Source organism: Vespa crabro, chromosome 13, assembly GCF_910589235.1.
Source record: "Vespa crabro chromosome 13, iyVesCrab1.2, whole genome shotgun sequence".
Classification (NCBI taxonomy): domain Eukaryota; kingdom Metazoa; phylum Arthropoda; class Insecta; order Hymenoptera; family Vespidae; genus Vespa; species Vespa crabro.
In genome coordinates, this window is record NC_060967.1 from 855,401 (window position 1) to 876,459 (window position 21,059).

General features: G+C 28.9%; 4 protein-coding genes across 11 annotated transcripts; 2 read left to right on the plus strand and 2 right to left on the minus strand.

Annotated features, from left to right (window-relative positions):
• Window positions 1-1,220: 1,220 nt before the first annotated feature.
• Window positions 1,221-9,697, minus strand: LOC124428749 (UDP-glucose:glycoprotein glucosyltransferase). Of its 6 annotated transcripts, XM_046973190.1 has the most exons (25): window positions 9,648-9,697; window positions 8,843-8,942; window positions 8,171-8,387; window positions 7,861-8,096; window positions 7,583-7,765; window positions 7,322-7,494; window positions 7,058-7,253; window positions 6,761-6,974; window positions 6,418-6,638; window positions 6,131-6,346; window positions 5,697-6,055; window positions 5,365-5,608; window positions 5,110-5,274; window positions 4,768-5,026; window positions 4,561-4,669; window positions 4,284-4,469; window positions 4,001-4,207; window positions 3,506-3,898; window positions 3,303-3,317; window positions 2,909-3,086; window positions 2,619-2,801; window positions 2,261-2,536; window positions 2,045-2,161; window positions 1,607-1,748; window positions 1,221-1,489 (listed from the first exon to the last, which is right to left on the minus strand). In XM_046973190.1, exons 3-25 carry the CDS (start codon window positions 8,385-8,387, stop codon window positions 1,452-1,454), a joined length of 4,527 nt encoding a protein of 1,508 aa, XP_046829146.1. In that variant the 5' UTR covers window positions 8,843-8,942; window positions 9,648-9,697; the 3' UTR covers window positions 1,221-1,451. The 6 variants fall into 6 exon arrangements, with proteins under 6 accessions (XP_046829146.1, XP_046829147.1, XP_046829145.1 ...); XM_046973191.1 differs by lacking the exon at window positions 8,843-8,942 and having other exon boundaries at window positions 9,648-9,670; XM_046973189.1 differs by lacking the exons at window positions 8,843-8,942; window positions 9,648-9,697 and adding an exon at window positions 8,644-8,786.
• LOC124428751 (mitochondrial chaperone BCS1) lies at window positions 9,242-11,622 on the plus strand. The gene is made up of 7 exons (XM_046973197.1): window positions 9,242-9,752; window positions 9,882-10,073; window positions 10,161-10,300; window positions 10,371-10,565; window positions 10,658-10,891; window positions 10,991-11,161; window positions 11,243-11,622. The coding sequence occupies exons 1-7, from the start codon at window positions 9,565-9,567 to the stop codon at window positions 11,455-11,457; spliced, it is 1,335 nt and encodes a 444-aa protein (XP_046829153.1). The 5' UTR covers window positions 9,242-9,564; the 3' UTR covers window positions 11,458-11,622.
• LOC124428750 (mediator of RNA polymerase II transcription subunit 15-like) lies at window positions 11,618-15,690 on the minus strand. The gene is made up of 7 exons (XM_046973196.1): window positions 15,549-15,690; window positions 15,165-15,433; window positions 14,639-15,056; window positions 14,012-14,542; window positions 13,668-13,918; window positions 13,348-13,595; window positions 11,618-13,266 (listed from the first exon to the last, which is right to left on the minus strand). The coding sequence occupies exons 1-7, from the start codon at window positions 15,660-15,662 to the stop codon at window positions 12,953-12,955; spliced, it is 2,145 nt and encodes a 714-aa protein (XP_046829152.1). The 5' UTR covers window positions 15,663-15,690; the 3' UTR covers window positions 11,618-12,952.
• Window positions 15,691-15,971: 281 nt separating this feature from the next.
• On the plus strand, window positions 15,972-21,020 carry LOC124428754 (general odorant-binding protein 83a-like). 3 transcript variants are annotated; one of them, XM_046973204.1, is made up of 6 exons: window positions 15,972-16,112; window positions 19,595-19,682; window positions 19,810-19,862; window positions 19,992-20,148; window positions 20,483-20,547; window positions 20,730-21,020. In XM_046973204.1, the coding sequence occupies exons 2-6, from the start codon at window positions 19,622-19,624 to the stop codon at window positions 20,745-20,747; spliced, it is 354 nt and encodes a 117-aa protein (XP_046829160.1). In that variant the 5' UTR covers window positions 15,972-16,112; window positions 19,595-19,621; the 3' UTR covers window positions 20,748-21,020. The 3 variants fall into 3 exon arrangements, with proteins under 3 accessions (XP_046829160.1, XP_046829159.1, XP_046829157.1); XM_046973203.1 differs by lacking the exon at window positions 15,972-16,112 and adding an exon at window positions 18,807-19,269 and having other exon boundaries at window positions 19,992-20,136; XM_046973201.1 differs by lacking the exon at window positions 15,972-16,112 and adding an exon at window positions 18,808-19,269.
• The last annotated feature ends 39 nt before the right edge of the window (window positions 21,021-21,059 follow it).

Consider the following 21,059-nt stretch of genomic DNA (forward strand, 5'->3'; position numbering starts at 1 on the left):
TTTTTACTTTTTACGAATAAGAGCTAAAAATAAATTTTATTATACATATATATATATATTATATATATATAATATAAAAAAAAAAACGATGATAGTTAAAACTCAACGAGCAAAGAACTGATTAGCCGTAAAATATCGCCGAAAAATATCATTGTTATCATTGATATTTCAAATAGATGTACAGATTAAAAATGATCTGATATAATATCATGTTACGTTTATTATTATTATTATTCGTTATATAGATTATTCAAATTTTGAAAATTTTTGGATCAATTACGATCAAAATCCTCATTTCGATCGATCCTCATTTTATTTTCCATTTAAATAAATATATTTGCAAAATATTATTATATATAAGTTTTGCAGAAGCATTATTCTTTTAAATACGTGCCTCGAATATTGACCATTATTATCGACGATCGTGTAAACACACGTTTTCTGATAATATCAAGATAAATTTTATTTTTCTATGTTCCAATAAAAGAAAATGTAATGATCGACCGAGGAAATACTTAAAAGTTCTGCTTGAAAAAGGAAAAAGAAAAAAAAAAAAGAAAAAGAAAAAAAAGAGAAAAACATGATTTTTGTCCATACAAAAAACCGTACGAAAATCGTATAAAATTTTTTTTTTTTTTATAATATAACGTGTACATCATAACGTGACTGAACAAATATATCCCAGTCTTTGTAAATTGTTAATTTTTCGTATCATTATTTCCATTCTACATTAATTAAGTTCGACTTAATTCGATAGGAATTTATCATAGAAAATAATTGTACGCCATCGTAAAAAAATCCTGCAATTTTACAAACGATACAAGTTTATTGTTTACGACTATAATATACATATATATATATTATATATATATATATATAATATATATATATATATTAATATATAGGTAATAAAAAATCACAATATTCTTCCGATAACATCTGGACTATTTTTTCTGTCCATATCTAGCTACAATACTGAAAAATGAAAATTCATTCTCATTTTGTATATCATACATTGATCATCCTTTTGCGTTAAACGCGCAAAATGAAAATCTTATATTTTTGTCGTTTCAAAAAATTCGATCATTCGTTATATCACATTAACATAAGTAAGATAATGCCAAATAATTCATCTTTGATAATCTATTACGCATTATCACTCATTGCGAAAAAGAATCATCGTGTATCATGGTGAATATCAATCACAGAAAATTAAGATGAATATTATGTTTGTTTGTTTTTTTTTCTTTTTTCTTTCTTTCTTTCTTTCTTTTTTTTTTTTTTAAATGGCACAATCGATTGTGTTCTGATAATTATAGACTTATTAAGAAAGTGAATAATAGTTCTTTTTGTTTGTTTGTTTGGTTGCTTCTTCTTCTTTTTTTTTTTGTTTGGAATTATCGAAAAAGTCATAAACTAGATTATTTATTCTATTTCATTTCAATTTAACTTCACAACTCTTCGTGTTTCGTATGATCTTCAGTTGATTCTGAAATAAATAAATAAATAAATAAATAAATAAATAAATAAATAAATAAAGTAATAATCCGTTCCCCTCTCCTTCTCCACCATCGTTTATTATTTTACGTTATTACATTAAACATACCGCTATCTTCCTTTTCCATTTGTCTACTTTCATTTTCAATCTTTTGTTGCAACGCTTTTATCTCCTCGTCATATCCAACCCATTCTGGTAAAATACGCATTGCGGCTTGCAACTTTGCCTCTTTAGTCATTGGATTGTTACACTGAAATGCGAAATTTAATTATTATTGAAAATTCTATTTTAATAACAAACTGTATTAATTGAGCCATTTATTATTACGAAAGTGATCTAAAAAGGGTCACATACATTTTTCCCTTTTAAAATATTCAAGAAAAAAAAAAAAATATTTGAGATTTGAATTATTTAAAAATTATTTCTCTACTGATGACAAAAAGAGAAAAAAAAAATTTTGTTCCTTAAAAAATAATCCTTTCAAATGACTTAGATCACTTTCATAAATGATCGGCTCAATTGTAAATGATCTCCATGAATACAAACCAAATCTATAGTCTTGGCATATTTTTTAGACGAATCGTCACACCATGTCTCACACCATAACCATTCTTGTGGCAAAGTTTTTATTGCTACTTGATGGATCATGTTATTAGGAAGATCCTAAAGTAATAAATCATTATTAAAAAAAAAAAAAAAAAAGAAAAAAAAATGTCCCTATTAAATTGATTAATAATAATATACATTAGATATTTTATATACCTGATCTAGATTGGCTAAACTATTTGGATCCTGGCTTAAAGCTTGATATTGTCCTCTTAATCGATCTCCCGCAGCAATACGACGAAATCTTTTCAAATCTACAACGTAAAGGGCGCTAATATGATAAGAACGACCTTGCAAATGATTTCTCCAATATCCTTGTTTCCAAAATCTAAAACCATCCATCTCCCTTCTGCTATCACAAAATGGTGTGTAAGCGTAAGGTGCACCGCCAAGATCTAAAGATGCCAATTCTTTTAGGTCAGCTCTTACGACCTAGAGAAAAAAAAAAATAAAAAAAAATACAGTTTGGATTGTATATTGAGGAGAGAAAAAAAAATCAAATTTTCATTCGTACTTGATCGGCGTCGACAAATATAATTTTTTTAACATTCAATGGGAACAATACATCCAAGAACAATATTTTATATCCCCAAATTGTTCGTTGTTTTTCAGTTTGTTGATGTAACCAACGTGGCCATTTATATTGAACTAATTCATATTCAAAACCATACTCTTTTGCCATGTGCGGTAAGAAGTCCTATTAGATATATTATTAATTAATAGATTTAATGAAAATAAAATTAACAATGAAAATGTTTTTTCTTTTTCTTTTTTTTTTTTTTTTCTTTTCTTTATCTTACTCACTTTCACCGTAGGTGATAAATAATTTTTCAAAAACCAAAATTTCACAGGTGTCTTCGTATGTTTGATAATACTCAACATCATGATCTTTAAAAATCTTTCATAAAGATGACCAGAGGCAAGTGAGAATATATTTAATTTTTCATCCTGATCTTCATTTTCATCTCCTGTAGCGAATGTCCTAATATAAAAGAAGAAATGAAATTTCGACGAAAATAAAAAGGAAAATTTTATATTTTCATTTGTTTATAAAAAGCGTAATGATAATGGTTGAAGAATTTTTCTTCTTTTCTTTTTTTTTTTCTTTTTTTTTCTTCTTCTTCCTTTTTTTTTTTTTTTTTTTTTTATATCTTTACATTTAAATTTGTATTTATCTACATAGTAATGAAAAGCTTACCAAAATTTCGAAAAGCTAAAAAAGGAGAGAATAAATAAAAATTAAAGTTCAAAGATAAATGAATAACATTGTGTTCCTATTGATATTCATTAACATTAGATATGTGAATTTCTTTTTTTTTTCTTTTTTTTTCTTTTTTTTTTCTTCTTTTTTTTTTTTTTTTGTTATTATGAAATTACATTGAATATCATTTCTATACGTACCTGGAAATAGAGTTCCATAAGCCAGAATTTTTTTCATCGTCCGAGAGTAAATCCATATTAGCTTTGTCCGGTTTTTTTGAAACTTTTACTTTTAGAACGTGACTTTTTAAAGAGCTTATTAAAACTTTTACATTATTGTCATCTTGAATAACATCCTGTCCGTCAACAGTAGTAATATCATATATCTCTGCTGAACGTCCATGTCTTAAACGTAAATGCCATTCACCAGGATTCGCTTTAAGCTGGAAATATCCTAAATTCGCCATAACTATAGTATCAACCATTACAGGTTGCTTCTCGGTTCCCAATGTAATTTGTAAACCTCTTGGTGGATTTCCCATTACTGCTTCGAAACAATGACCTTCGAGTAATAGATGTTCCAATTCGAATTCACTGCAATATAATAATTATAAATTTATTCTCTATCGATTCTATTAATATATTTATAGGGGAAAAAAAAAAAAAAAAAAAAAAGTATTAATTATTTATTCATACCTATGAACGCCTATCGCAACATTGTCTAATTTAATATTATCTAAATCATAGACACTTCTTACTACTTCCACGAGCCAATTTTCTGGTGCATGAATGTATTGTGTCAATAGGGATGAAGTAGGAAGTTTAGTAAATTTAGCAATAGCACCGTTGAAATTTCCATCTGTTGTAAATTGTGGTTCAGGATCGAGTACAAAACGATAGAAACTAAAAAATAAAATATATTAATCGTAATTATATATTAAATATATGTTAAATAATAATAACGTGCGTATCAATATACCTTTTCAGTGGCATGTCGCTATTTTTATCTAAACAATTGAGGAATACTTTAATATGACAGTTCAAAGTTTTTTCTAATGTCTTCAATATTGGACCTAATTTTTGAGCACCCCGTGATACAGGATCAACAATTGCAATTAAATCGAATGTTACTTCGTCTGGATTTAAAGGTGAAAGTTTGATAACGCTAAAAATTAATAAATATAATATAATATGTCCGTAAAAAAAGGAAAGAAATTAATGAAAAGAAATTAAAAAATATTTATTATTAATTTTACCTGTGTTCATCGCCATGAAAAGGTACTTCAAATCGATTACGTGTTTGTGGTCGTGGAACCAATAGTGAAGTGATTTTCATTATCATGTCATCCGTAATATCAGTTTTTTCTACATTTAAGAACAGTAAAAGTAATTTTCTATTCCAATGACCATAAGAAATAAGAAGAAAAATATTTCTTTTATAGAGATTAACAATATGCTTATACCATAATCATCATCATCCTCGGACTGAGGTTTAATTAAACTTTTAAATAATTTATCTCCATATGTACTGTGACTAAATCGTTCCAAAAGTGAAAAGTCTTCGTTAGTAAATTCTTCATTAGTATCTAACGGGCCAATCATCCGTCCATTACATAAGACAGTCGTGGCTCCTTTTTCTAATCCTAAAACTTGTTTAGCGTAATATTCATGGAATGCTAATAATTCGTCTTGATCTTTCAAATGTTCTTCGATTGATTCATACTGCAATATTACGACAAATTCATTTAAGATATATATATATATATTTATAATTTTTTTATAAAATAAAAAATAACGAGGCCAACCTCAGTAAATGGAACATCTTTGACTATCTTGTGCATTATATTTAAAGCCTTGTCCATAGGCAATGAATTTAAAGCAGCAAGAGCAATTCTGTTTAAATCATATTCATGATTTGTATCATCCGCCGGATTGATGATTAAACTGATTCTTGCATCTGCATTTGATTCCTACGATAAGATACGATTTAATTAAATATTATATTTCGTATTAATTTCGTCATAAATACCAGAAGAATTATTGTAAAATAATTTACATACTACATAGACAAGAGCTTCCTCTAATAATTTTCTGGATGATTCTAATCTTAAATCTGTTACGATCCAAAATGAATATAAATGATGTAAGCTACTGCGACGAGATATAAATAAATATTTCATATTTTTCATGAGCCATGATGATGCATCTTGATGACTCCATTTAGTAAAATCCTTATCCTCAGGAATAATTCCAATTAAATTCAACCATGCATGTTTATCTACTTTCAAGATGCGTTCATTTAATCTGTAAAGGAAAAAAAAAAAAAAAAAAAAAAAAAAAGAAAAACATGGAGTAGTAATTTTATTTAATACCAAAAGAAAATCTTTGTTACCGTGGCATAACATTTGGTTGATTCATTATGAAGTCAACGACATCATCTCCTTCCGTAACTTCACCACGATAAACTGCTTTCTGTAGGGCAGGTGTTTGTGATACAATTGTAGCTAATACCGTTTCCTCAAATGAATCAGCATTTAAACGTGCAGGTGATAATGGTACACCATTAAGTAATGCTTGTGGGAATTTCTTGAATCCAGATCGTTTCACAAAATCACTAGCCAAATGACGACCAACGTCATATTCTGACTCTTCCCCAAGAATATAATTTATATTAGCAGAAGAATCTCTTGCTCTTATAGCTTGTTTTATATCGTCCACAGTTATGGTATTAGATCCGATATAAATTCCTAACTAAAACAAATTCATTAATGTTACTCAATAAAACGTAATTAAAAATAATCAATTAATTGAAAGAAAAGATTTTACCAAAAATTGCACTGCTTCTTTAGCACCTTTGCTCTCTATGAAATAATGAAACGCATTATTTACTGCAACGCTGGGATCTGATAATCCAGTGACTGAAGTATTATAATTAGTTATAAAAACGAATCCTACTCTTAAAGGAGCAACGTATGAATATAAAGATAGTGCTAATGAAACTGAGGCCAATGAATCTTCGTTAAGAGGATCGATGATTAATACCTGTTAATAAAATAATTTCTTATTTTGTTAGATTACAAATTTCTTAATTACAAGATTAAAAAATGACTCACTAAATTATATAAATTTCGTCTTATATTTCGGAGCATTCCTGGAAACGTTGGTCTTAATAATTCGGTCAAGGCACGCGACCATCTGCTATAACGAGAATCATTTTCAATATCGTTTATCCAAATTATAGCAGAGTCTCTAATGTCCATTGCAAATTCTTGATTATCCGCATTATTTGACAAATCAAGGGCTAAAAGTTTTCCCATTTTTTTACTGCTAAATCCTATGAAAGAAAGAAGATATAATTGTTAATTAAATTTATAAAATCATATAAAAAAATGTAGATCTATATTTATATATATATAGCTATTTATATATATATATATATATGTATATATAGTTTACCAATTTTATGAAGTGACTCCATTACACGCAATTCGCCTCTCAAAGCCTCTAAAAGTGTAAGAACATCCATAGCTTCTAAATCAAAGAATAAACCATTGATAAAAAGTGCAGTATCGGTTGGCTGTATACTCAAACTTCCAGAAAATATTTCTTGATTGAGCTTCATCTCCTTTTTCATTTCATTATTTACTTTTGTTCTTATTAATGATTTGGCCTAAGAGATAAATAAATTTTTATACAATGGATGAGATACATAATATCAAAAGGAATTATTGCAAATAAAATATTAAATCTTACCTGCATTGGAAAATTTTGAGCGATATCCGTTAAAACATTAAGAGCTTCATCTGTAGGAGAATTCATTATTCTTTCAGCTGCTTGATGACTTAATTCCTGAAACTGCCATACTTTTAATGCTCCAATTTCATGACTAGTTTCAAGCAAATGCGTTTGTAGTTCTTCTAATTCAGCATGCTTGTCTGGATACAATGTTCTGAAAGATATTTATGATTAATATTAAACAAGATCTATATATTTTATCATATGTTAACAAATATATACTTCAAAGTCATAAAATTGATTCCATCTATTTCTTCAATTCCATCATTGTTCGTTTCAGATTTTTTTCCAGTATTATCTTTAATATCTGAATCATCTGTAGCTTTGTATTCGGTTGATTTCATTTGTAACTCTACGCCATAACCGGATAATCGTAATTTCCTGTCTGGTCTATCCTACAATTAAAAAAAAAAATTTATGACGGAAAAATATTAAATAGTTTTTTTTTTTCATTATAAGTTTTCTATTAACTTTTTGTTTTACCTTTAAATAGTAACGTAATATATAATTGATTCCTTTTTTATCTGCTATATTTTTCAATTTTGTGTGTAAGTCAATGAACATAGGAGAACCAATTTGACCATACATTATCATAACTTTATCAGTTTTTTGAGATCCCAGATAATAATGATCTATACTGTAGGTATCTCTCTTAGTCCATTCATCCTAAGATATTAAAATAAAAGAAAGAAATATAAAATATAATTATCAAAAGAAATCAAACCTTAATAGAACTATCAGAATAAATATATTTTAGTTACCTCTTTTATTATGTTATCTATTTCTTCAATGGAACAAGTAAATTTTCCACCAATATCTACTACGTTATAACATTCTAAAGTAGAAATATTTTTATTTTCTGCCATTTGTGAAAACATTTCAACGCGTGTAGAATAAATCCGCAAGGACAATCCTAATTTAAGAACAGCAATTTCTGCTGGAGATAAATACTTTCCAGCTAATTTTAAAATTAATTCGTAATGATCCTTTTCCGTGCCTAAAAAATATATATATTCTACATTAGATTAATACGATTAATAATAAATACAAATTAATTATATTGTCAATTACCATTTTGTATAGAGTCAACATTATCGGAATATGCTTCTATAAATTTCCAAAAATAATTTGAATTTTCATCGCTAAGATATTCGGCTGCTTCGAGAACCAATGGAGTTTCCTTCCATTTTGCATCAATCAACGTTGTTACATATTTATTAATCTTTTTATCAGCTTGTAATCCTCTTGAGCAGAAAAGTAATGAATAAAAAAGTACTAATATCCACATCTAAAACATACATAATAATAATAATAAAATCTAATACATAATAATAATAATAATAATAATAATATCACTTATTCGTATATTTCTATTTTACTATAACAATTATTTAAATAATTGTAAAGAAATTCATACGTTAATAACACATCAAACGATGTATATAGGTTAGGGCCATTACGATAAACACCGATATTAATAAATAAATAATCAATAATATTATAACAAATAATATTATCAATTTTTCTTTATGAAAATATTATACCTTAATGTGAAAACATTAAACTTTAACGAATATCACATGAATAATGAAATAAATGAAAATTCGTTATTTAAAAACTGACACCGTCGAAGTACACAACACACTTAAATATATATATATATGTATGTACGTATGTATATATCATAAGAATAATCATTTTCGAAATATTACAATATAAATAATTCTGAAATACTTTACGTACCGTTAAAAGTTCATTAAAAATCGTATTAATTATCGAAAACACATTTATAATAATGACCAATCCACGTATTGCACGTGTCACTTCAGAATACACAGAGATCCTACAAAAGATATACGAATATACGCGTGAAATACATATATGAACGTTCGTACGATTTATGAATTAGTTATTAGATAATAATAATAATAATTTAATTCAATAACGATTATTTATTACAATAGAAATAATTAATTGTCTTAACGTAATTGAAAATTTTATAATTAGTAAAATGAAGATGATTCTACGGAATAATTCGTCAATGATCTAAACGGCGTGTCTATGGTATAGTTAGTCAATGCATTTTCATCATTGACGAATTTGTCCGTAGATACGATAAATCATTGAAGTTACGTTATGTATCGAAATTATTATCGTTCGTTATGAAACAGAATCATTGACGAATTACACCGTAGTATTATTTTCATTTTACTTCACGTGTTCCATCGAACTAATTTATATCACGTATAAACAAAGTAAATCTTTTCAATTATTCTACAATGAATTATATTTGAAGAAATTGAATGTAAATGTTTTTTCTTTTTTCTTTTTTGTTTTCATTTTTGTCAAACAATAATCGAAAGAATTTTTATCATTGTTATATCAAAAGGAACATGTCATTTTTTTTTAAAACAATAATCAATGTGCAATGTATATAACCTATAATAATATTATTTTTCAATTTTATGAAACAAGTAATATGTAAATCTAGTGTTAAAAATCTTACGAATAATTATTTAAAAATGACAATTGTCGATTATATACATACTCTATCGGAGAATCCTTACTTTGGTGCTGGATTTGGCCTTTTTGGCGTAGGAGCTGGTGCTGCTATATTAAGAAAAGGAATGCAAATGGGCATGATATTCTTTAGGTAATATTTCAATGAAAATTAATTTCTATATATTGTTTTTTTTTTATATACATATATATATATGTATATATATATATATATATATATATATATATATATATGATAATTAAGTGATCTTATATGATAAAGGCGACATTATATGATTACTTTGGAAGTTCCATGTCGAGACAAAAGTTATCAATGGCTTTTGCAATGGATTACACATAAAGGTGCTAGAAAAACTCAACATTTATCCGTTGAGACAAGTTTTGAACAAAAGGAAACGGGTCAAATAAAAACCAAATATGATTTTATACCTAGTATTGGAACACACTTTTTTAAGTAAGTAATATATCATTTACAATAACTCATTGTCTTGATTAATAAATTAATCATGAAATGTATTAATGTATAATTATTGATTTATAGTTATCAAGGTAATTGGATAAGAGTTGAAAGGACAAGGGAACAACAAACATTAGATTTGCACATGGGTGTACCATGGGAAACGGTACAGCTAACAGCCTTTGGAAGAGACAAAACTTTATACTTTAATATTCTTGAAGAAGGTTGAATTCCTACATATAATTATTAAATCTTTAAAGTAATAAGGATTTAGTATAAATTATTTTTTCATAGCTAGACAAATGGCTTTAAAGGAGCACGAAGGAAAAACAATAATGTATGTTGCAATGGGCAGTGAATGGAGACAATTTGGACATCCTAAAAAGAAAAGGCCAATAAAGTCTGTGATTTTAGATGCTGGAATATCTGAACGAATTTTATATGATTGTAAAGACTTTATTAATACCCCATCATGGTATAGCGATAGAGGTAAGAATTTCATATTTTTTTTCTTAAAGAAAAAAATTCATTATTTTGTGTACTCAATTCTTTTTTTTTTTTTTTTTTTTTTTTTTTTTTAGGAATCCCTTATAGGAGAGGATATTTGTTATATGGTCCACCAGGTTGTGGAAAATCATCTTTTATAACAGCATTAGCAGGAGAATTAGAACGTGGTATATGCGTTCTAAATTTGTCTGAACGTGGCTTAACAGATGATAGATTAAATCATTTATTAGCAGTTGCTCCACAACAAACGATTATTCTTCTTGAAGATATAGATGCTGCATTTATTAGTAGAGAAGAATCTAAGGAAGGTAAAGTTGACAATATTATTTTATCATTGTCCTATTACTAATTTAATATGACTTTGAGTATACTATAATACATTATATAATTTTTAATTGTAATTACAGTTAAAGCGGCATTTGATGGATTAAACAGAGTTACGTTTAGTGGTTTATTAAATTGTTTGGATGGTGTTGCATCCACAGAAGCAAGAATTCTATTTATGACAACTAATTATCTAGAACGTTTAGATCCTGCTCTTGTGAGACCTGGTAGAGTTGATGTCAAAGAATATATTGGTATCTATTCAAGGATGAATGTATATTAATATATAAATATTAAAATTAAATAGAAAATATTAATCTAAAATATATCATTAGGTTGGTGCAGTTGTAGTCAAGTTGAACAAATGTTCTTAAGATTTTATAAGTCCCCTGACAATGTAACAAGAGATATGGCAAAACAATTTGCGAACGAAGTGATGGCTCAAAAGAAAAATGTTAGTCCTGCTCAAATCCAAGGATTTTTTATGTTCCATAAAAATGATCCAGAAAAGGTTATAAATAATATTAAAGGAATATGGGAACTTTCATAATAAGTTGATACTACTTTTTTTTCTTTTCTTTTTTTTTTTCCCTCTCGAAACTCTGTAGGAACACTTTGTAATATTATACTTTAACTGTATCATAACTAGATATATGAGATATACTTTATTTATGTAGGTAACCTGTGAAAAAATATAAACTGTAATCAGATGAGATATACAGACTTTTTTTTATTAATTTTATAATAATGATAAATTATGCAATTTTTGTATGCATTCTCAAAACTACTATGCTTGTAACAAAATACAATATGATATATTTATTTGTCAGATTGTATGCGATATTTGAGCACACATTATCATTCTTGCATACTTATATAATAGTATACAATTGCACATTTTTTTTTTTTTTTGAAAGATCTTAATCAAATGTTAAGTAACACTGGATTTGATATAATGTAATATGAACATGCAAATACTTATTTTTTTCTTTTTTTTTTTTACACAATTATATATATTAACTTGTATATGTATTATCAGTATTATATATGGACGTTCTTTAAGAATACTGTTTTATTTATGATAAATACATAATTTATATTTATTAAGAAATAAAAATGATAGTAGAATGTTCCTATAATCGATATAAAATAATTTAATTTGTGTTTCAATAAAATTGAACACCCCCCTCCCATACACACACACAGTATTAAAATTTTAATGCTTTTTCTCTAATACTTTTTAACTCTCAAATTTTTACACATTACTGGAATATACCAGATTGTACTCTATTTTTGATACAAATTTCTACCCATCTGTAACATTTTTAAAATATCATATTGCTTTATTATTTATAGTTAAGATGTAAAAAAATTAATGTATGTATTATTTTACTATACCACAATTATGATCAATATCTCGGAGGAACAACTAGTTTTAAAATTATTTTCCCTTAATTATGCAATACAAGTTCCTAAAATAAATATTCCTCTTACGTCATTTAAATATATATATTTATATATACATAATAAAAAATGATTTATACATCATTTAATATAACTAATTACGACAACTCGTTATTAGGAGAAATATTTAAAAGATTTTGTAATGCATTTGGTGTATTATATTATATCTACTCACGCATGCCATTTTTTTTTTTTTTTTTTTTTTGTAATGACAGATTCAAATTTACATTCTACAAAGTATTTACAGTAACATCTGATTTTAATGATGTTTTCTATCATTGAAAATTTATGGAATACTTAACAGTTATGTGTAAATAGTTCGTAAATTTTCAAAAGGTGCAAAGTTACATAAATTTATTTTAAACTTTTACTTTAAGCGTTTTATGTTTCTCAGTTTTTTTTTCTTTCTTCTTTGTTAATTGAAAGGCAGTAATCACAGCAAATAATGACATATATGAACATAAAATTAGTGAGATCTAATCAGAAGATTCACTATATATATATATATATAAATAACTAAATTTTTATCGTAAAAAAATGAGAGAGAGATTTTATAAACTTATAATAAAAGGCATTACCTCTTAAAAGCTCCAAATGTATGGTTCATAATTTAAGGGATCGGGTTGTTCCATATGACCTGTGTGATTATTATTTGCCACCAAACATGATGCATAAACTGCACCAGAATTACCTTGAGTAGATACAGGTGGAACTATAGAAGGAGCTAATCTACAATCGGGTCTTTGTTGCATAATAGGACCCATTGGTTGCATTGATTGTGGTCCTGGAGGTGGACCTGGAGGCGGTGGTGGTTGTGGTTGAGGAATTGATGGTGGAGGTGCAGAGATATTATGAACAGGCTGCAATATGTTACTATTTCCAACATAATTTGGCACTGAAACAATTTCATTGATTAATTATATATATGAGGCTAGACAATAAAATCTATTAAATCTTTATTTTTAATTTCACTCACTTGTTGCCGGATTATGGAAAGGCATAGGAGCTTGTTCAGGAACCATATTTGCTGGTGGTGGTACAACTTTTAAAGGAGAAGAATCAATTTTCTTTTTTCTAGATATTCGTTTTTGTATATTATTTGTTGAATGATCTCTCTTTTTATTATCACTTGATTTCTTTTTCTTATCTCCACAAGTTTTTGGTTTATTAAGACGATTACCACTAGGTTGCCAAAGATGAACCGTATGAACTGCATTACCTTCTCTAAAATATTACAAAATATTTTTTATTAGTATTATTATTATTATTATTATTATTAATACTGTATATAACTACCCTTGTTTCTTTCCAAGTTTCCAACTATGTATTCCTGCTTTATGAAGGCGCTCCCTAATCGTATCCACGCTACATTTCAATCCTAAAGCAGGAGCCACATATTTTGCTGCGGTTAATGGATGTTGAGTAGCCATTGCGACAATAGCTTCGTCTTGTTCCTTAGTGGTAATTCGACGACGACCCTTTCTTTCTTTCGTTTGTACATTTCCTTCTTTATGCCAACGTTCTAACCATCTTTTAACAGTACGTTCCTATTAAAAAAAAATATATATACATATATATTATTAAAATATCTTTAAGAGTTATACGAAAATTATATGAAATGAAGATATATTTAAACCTACTGATCTATCAATTGCTAATGCAATGGATAATGTAGACAATCCTGCTTCTGACATCCCAATCATACGATTTCTAATTTCTACACTAGTTTCTAGTGTTCCCTTTGCTTTACCACCTTTCTTTTTTTTCTTTTGCCTTTCTGAATGTTCACTTTCTGCCTTTGGTGTATCTTCAACTTGCACACTATCTGTATTTGACAGTTGATTACTTTCAAGAGAACTACACGAATTTGAACTATCTGAAGCAATATTTGTGCTACTATTCACAGGATTAGACAATTTTGATTGTAGGCTTTGTTCTTGCTGTTGTTGGACCTGATGATCGACTTGAATTTGTGCTTGCTGAGAGTCAAATTTAGAATGATGAATATTCGTTTCTTCCTGCAATCTTTGCTGAGTTTGTTGCTGTATTTGTTGTTGTTGTTGTTGTTGTTGTTGCACTTGTTGCATATGATGTTGCTCTCCTTGACTATGAAGCTCTTGAAGTTGATGTTGAGGTGCCATTGGCTTATGAGTTACTGCAGTTGGTTGACCCTAATATAAGTAATAAAAAAAATACTTTATCAGCAATGATATACATTGGAAAATGATATAAAAATTTAAATAACTACATAGATAAAGAATTCGTACTTGTGGATAATGATGACTGCCTTGTACAAGATCAAGAGGCCAATTATTTTGTGCGATATTCATACTAGGATGTTGATACATTGGTTGTGGCTGTTGATTCATAGTTAATCCATTATTGAATTCTGTTTGATTGTCGGGTAAAGTTTGTGTAGCATTTTGTATTTCATTAGTCTGTTCTTGGGGAATATTTTGTTGGGCAAATCCAAACTCTTGTTGTTCGTTAGATTGTTTTAAATTATCTACGGGTGCGCCATCGCCAACATATATATCTCTGGCTCTTACTTTGCGTGGAGGATTTTTCTTTTTTGGAATACTTTTATCATTCTTGTTGGTATCTTTATTTGATTTCTTTTTCCCTAATTGAGTACCAGTAGGTCTCCATACGGCTTGTTGAATAGCTGCACCATCTGTATCGTTACTAAAAAATGAATATAAGCCAAGAAAAAAATATAATAAAATAGAAAAGATTGTGCTTCTATCGCAGAATTGATAAATATTAAAATATATATATATATATGAAACCAACCCAAGTGGAATCCTTTGCATATATTTTCTAGATGGAGTCCAACTATGAATTCCTGCTTTATGTAATCTCTCTCGTACAGTATCAACAGAACAGGTAAGTCCTAAAGCTGGAAGCACAGCTTTCGCAGCAGTTAAAGGTGTTTGTGTAGCAAGCCTGATTATCGCTTCATCTTGTTCAGCTGTTGTAGCTCTTTTACGACCACAACGTTCTCTGGTTTCCACATTACCTTCTTTATCGAATCGATTGAGCCATCTTTTGACTGTACGTTGCTGACAAATGTAATAAAAATCACCATAGAATATTTTAATAAAGCATCTTATTAATTTGTAAACAACAAGGATAAAAATAATCATTAATATATTATTATTTAGAAAGAAAATATACCGAACAATTAACTGCAGCTGCAATTTCACGAAGTCCCAAGCCAGCCTCGTACATTCCAACCATACGATTTCTTAATTCCGGTGTGGTTTCATGTACGCCCCTTGTCTTTCCCATTGTTATTATCTTAACTTATTTACAATCGTGTAAAGGAGAGGATAAAAAAAGAATTCAAATTTCACGCGACAAGTGACGTATTAAAAGTAGGAGAACCACGTGACAAATGGCTGTGCATCACCATCAAGATTTTTACAAACTTTATTCGTCCAAAAAGGACGACATGTATAATAAACTGTGTCGTGTTTTTTGATGAAATTCGAATCCAAATAATATAATCGAAACGTCATTGTCACTTCAATGCAATTCGATTGATCCAAAAATATTTCTTCTTCTTCGTTTTCGTCATTGTGCTCTGCGTTTGACTTTCGACGAAACCTTGACGTCTTAGGCACGAAAAATAAAATAAAACGAAAAAGAACAAAAAGAAAGAAAGAAAGAAAGAAAGAAAGAAGGGAAGAAAGAGAATGAAATAGAAAGAGAAAGAGAAAAGAGAAACGAAAAGGAAAGGTATGATTTTTACCTCACGTCAATCTTGTCGACATTTAACGCGCACTAAAGAACGCCTTACGACGAGTAAATCCTTTCGATGCTTAACATTTAGCCGGTTATAGTACGTACGTGTGTACGTTTAGCTATTTTTTTCTCCCCTCTCTTTTCTCTATTTATTTTTATTTATTTATTTACTTTTGTTTTTGTTTGTTTTTTTTTTTTTTTTTTTTTTTTTCGATGAAACACATCCGCCGCACCAGAGAAAACGCCGCGGTCAATACAACTTCGGCTGTACAGTCCCCGTGGAGATTATTTTGTCATGATTCGATCTTAACCTCCCGATCGTTCGAATTTCACGGAACCATAGAAACGTTCGTATACGTTTTACGATTAACCTATTCGATGAAAATTAATATCTTTCCGAAGAAAAAGAAAGGTTACGATCACGTGGTAATATGTTTTATACTCCAAAAATTTTCCACTTCTTTTCTTTTGTCTTTGTTTTTCACGAAGAATCCGTGAAAAAAAAAACACCTCTAGAGAGCTCTATCCGGCAAAGATCGACAATTAAAGTTCGTTCGTAAGTTGACTGTACAACGACATCGACCGTACAGTCCAACGAGAATATATTGTCACATACAATTGAGAAATCTATATTTTTACAATATTTTCCAATTGCATTTTCTTCCTCGAGCTTTTTCCTTTTTTCTCCCCACCCCTCTCTCCCTCCCTCCCCACTCTTCTTTCTTTTTTATTTATTCCATTTCACGCACGCAATAAAACGAAATTTTCTTACTTGAAGCGCGCGTAAAGATTGATATTATTTTTTCCTTTACTGCGCGGTTTTTTTGGTCTTCTTCTTTTTTTCTTTTTGGCTTTTACTATCCTTTCTTTTATCTCGTTTCCTTTTACTTTGGACCACACTTTTCGCATAATATTGTCGATGATTCGTAAAAGAAAAAAAAGGAGAAAAAGAAAACGGGCGAGAAGAAAAAAATAACGTCGGAACGAGAACGACAATAGCAATACGGTCGAAGACTGTACCTCTGCGGTGGTTTGACGGTAAAAGTACAGTCAACGATAATGTTGCGTCCGATTATGTGAGTAGTTTGTAAAGTATGATTCGCGATCGGAATGATAATGTTGTAAAAGAAAGGGAGAAGAAAAAAAATAAAGAGAGAGAAAGAGAGAGAAAGAAAATTCATTTCTAATATAATAAATCATTTTTGTTTTCTTCTTCTTCCTTTTTTTTCTTTCTTTCTTTCTTTCTTTTTTCAATCTACTATCATAGACCGAACACAGAATCATCTCCATCGAGAATATGGTTAAGCGAATACAAATTGGTCAATAATTTTACTGGCGACTGTACACACGAAGTTATTCAAGGTTGGCTCTCGGCTATGCTCGTCTACCTTCGCCGGAATTCTATTGACTGAAAAAGAAAAAAAAATAAATAAATAAATAAAATAAAAATAAAATAATCTTCACGATAACATTTAAATGTAACAAAAAAGAAAAAAAAGAAAAAAAAAGAAAAATTAGAGCTGTCCCTTCAATTAATTAATAAATATTTAAATTAATGATAAATTAATAAAATAAAACTTGCGCATTGCTCTTTTCTCTTTTCTTTTCTTTTATTTATTTATTTATTTATTTATTTTTTTTTTTCCTAATAACAATCTTATGATAATTATTATCGTTAATGTAATCTCTGATGGCAAATAAATATTATCTTGAAGTTGAAAAAGAAATTTTATATATTATCGTCGATTTCAAAAGATAATCATCGAGAGAGATCCTTGATCATTATAGATCGATCCGATCCGTTTGTCCATGCGCGATTGAATTTTTCGAGATTTTGTAGATATATAATATATACATACATATATAAAGAAAAAAAAAAAAAGAAAAGAAAATGGGGACAAGGTACTTATTTGACTGTCGAGCTGAGTCGAACAAGAGAGTATCAAGAGTTAGGGATCGTAAACTGGTAACATCCGCCGATCAAATGTAACTATGCAACACAGGCACAACTGGCCTAGAATCGAAAGAGACCGCGTTACAAATCTGTCCTACAAAAATAATTTCTCTTATCGTTACAAACACACACATATACATATATATATATAGACACACACACACATACATTTGCTGTACGAACAAGAAGCTGTGAGAAAAGTAGTCACATGCCATTTTGTTCGGACTTAAGTAGTAACTACCTATACTATATATATATATACAGACTGACAGATCTTTTAAAGGGATTAGAATTGTTTTTTTGTTTACAAATCAGATCAGAGATCACGATCAATGACGATCAATTACTTCGTTTCATTGGAAGAATGGAAAGAGGGATGAGGATCGATAAATTCGAGAGAAATGTGATGAATCTTCGATCGTAAAATCATCGATTGAATACTCTCTTTGAAGGATTTTCAATAGGGAGAAGTTGAAAAGAAGCACGAGTTATTATTTGTTTTACTTTTGTTTATCTTTTTTTTCTTCTTCTTTTGTTTTTTTGTTTTTTCTCTTTCGAATGGTCCAAATGCAAACGGACGCAGCAGCATCCTCCATCTGGCGTTTTCTCTATGCGTCTATGGAGTTACCTCCCCCGGTCCCCTGAACCGGGATACCACCACCTTACCACACCTCACCACATCACACCTCACCACACCTCACCCTACCCCACCCCATTCGATCTGCTCTTATCATGCCTATCATCAGTTCCACCCTCGCGCTTGGCGGTCGTGTCAGCAACCAACGAAACGTCAGCCAGTACTATTACGCACGAGAACGCACGTTCGTCTCGTGTTCTCAGGTGGATTAAGAAAAGGGAAAAGGAAAAGAGAAAGAAAAATAAAAGAGGGAGAGAGAGAGAGAGAGAGAGGCTTCAAGAGAAAAAAAAGTAGTCATCGTTATCAGGTTTTGTTTGAATCGAAATCAATTCCGAACGGGAAGCCATCGGGAGTTCGTAGAATCCACCCCATCTTGATCACGACCGACGCCAAAGCTAAAATCGATCCTTTGAATATAAAAAAAAAAAAAAAGAAAGAAAGAAAAAAAAAGAATATAAACGAAACAAAACAAAACGCGCTATTATCGTAAACAAACAAGGATGAAACTGATCGCCGTTTTGCTCGTTTGTCTCTTCGAGACGTCCCTCGTTCATTGCGGGGTAGGTCAGGATTTATTTTTTAAATCTATCATCCTAGAAAACATATAACATTAATATTTCTTTTTATCGTAATATACAATAATAATGGTCAATGGATGATATCAATAATTGTCTGACTTAATATTCCTTTTTAATATAATACAAGTACGTACTTCTTTTTGTTTACATGTTTTTTTCATCGATCGATGTTTCCATATCTTTGATCATACTCCCCATCCCCTAAATTCGTCCCTCCCTCCCACAGGATCCTACTTATTACGTTTTCAATCGTATCATAGCGTTCGTTGTTTCATAAAAATTGAATTTTTTTTTTCAATTCCTTTAGAAACGACCGAGTTTCGTTTCCGACGAAATGATAGCTACTGCGGTTAGCGTTGTGAATGCTTGTCAGACACAAACAGGAGTGGCTACAGGTATGATAAAAAATAATTTTTTTTTTTAATTAATTAAATACACACACACACATATATATATATAGATAGATATGTGTATGGATAAACTTATTGATCTACGATTTGATATTGTAATAATTTTTTTTAGCCGACATCGAAGCGGTAAGAAATGATAAATGGCCGGAGACGCCTGAATTAAAGGTGAATGTCCAGAGAAAGTATTGCACTTTAGAATCATGATCATGAGAGAGAGAGAGAGAGAGAGAGAGAGAGACTAATTGAATTGTTCAAAGTTGTGCCGAGATAATTCTGTTTATATGTCGATTGCAGTGTTACATGTATTGCCTCTGGGAACAATTTGGTCTGATAGACGATAAAGGGGAATTAAATTTGAACGGTATGCTAACTTTTTTCCAAAGAATCCCGGCTTATAGAGCGGAAGTTTTGAAAGGCATTAGCGATTGCAAGCTGATTGGTAAATACCTGGGTACATAAATTTCTTTTTTATGTTTCTTTTTTATTTCCTTTAAGTTCTTTTTCTTTTTTATTTTTTTTTTCTTTTTCTTCTTCTTTTTTTTTTTTTTTTTTTTTTTACTTATTTTATTCTCGAGAGATCGATCAATGTGTAATCGAGAAAATTAGATTTAATACAATTATTAGAGAGATATTTCATTTAGTTATAATATTATGACTTTTAAATGGTTCATAGTTTTATTTATTTCCTTTCGATTACACCCAATCGATTTCTAATATTATTCGTCAATTGACGATCGATAATTCCTTGCTTTTTATATTTCTTTCCTTTTTCTCTTTTTTTTTAGCTCAGGGTGACAAGTGTCAATACGCGTACGAATTCAATATGTGTTACGCCAAGATATCACCGAGAGTAAGTATTTTTTAATTAAATTATATAATACCTTTTTCTTTTTCTTTTCATTTCCTTTTATTAATGCATGAATTCTATTTTTGAAATGAAAATAAATAAAAGAAAAAAAGAAAAGAAAAGAAAAGAATTTCTTTTCGAATATTTTCTTTCGTTCACTTAATTAAACATCCATATATTTTCAGACCTATTATCTATTCTAATGAATTTTCATCAATTGAAGAGCACGATGACCAAAAATATATATAACACATACACACCTATATATATAATATATATATATATATATATATATATATATATATATATATGTATATATATATAATAAAAATATTAAAGAAACGATATCGCCGAATGTGTTGAGATTTATACAATCAAGTGATTTTACATTCTCATATAATTGTCCCGTATACACCGTAAGTTGTACTACTTTATAAAATGTCTTTAAAAAAAATAAATCCTCTCTAATAATTGCATATCTCTGTAACTTTTAATTTCCAACATATTATCTATGT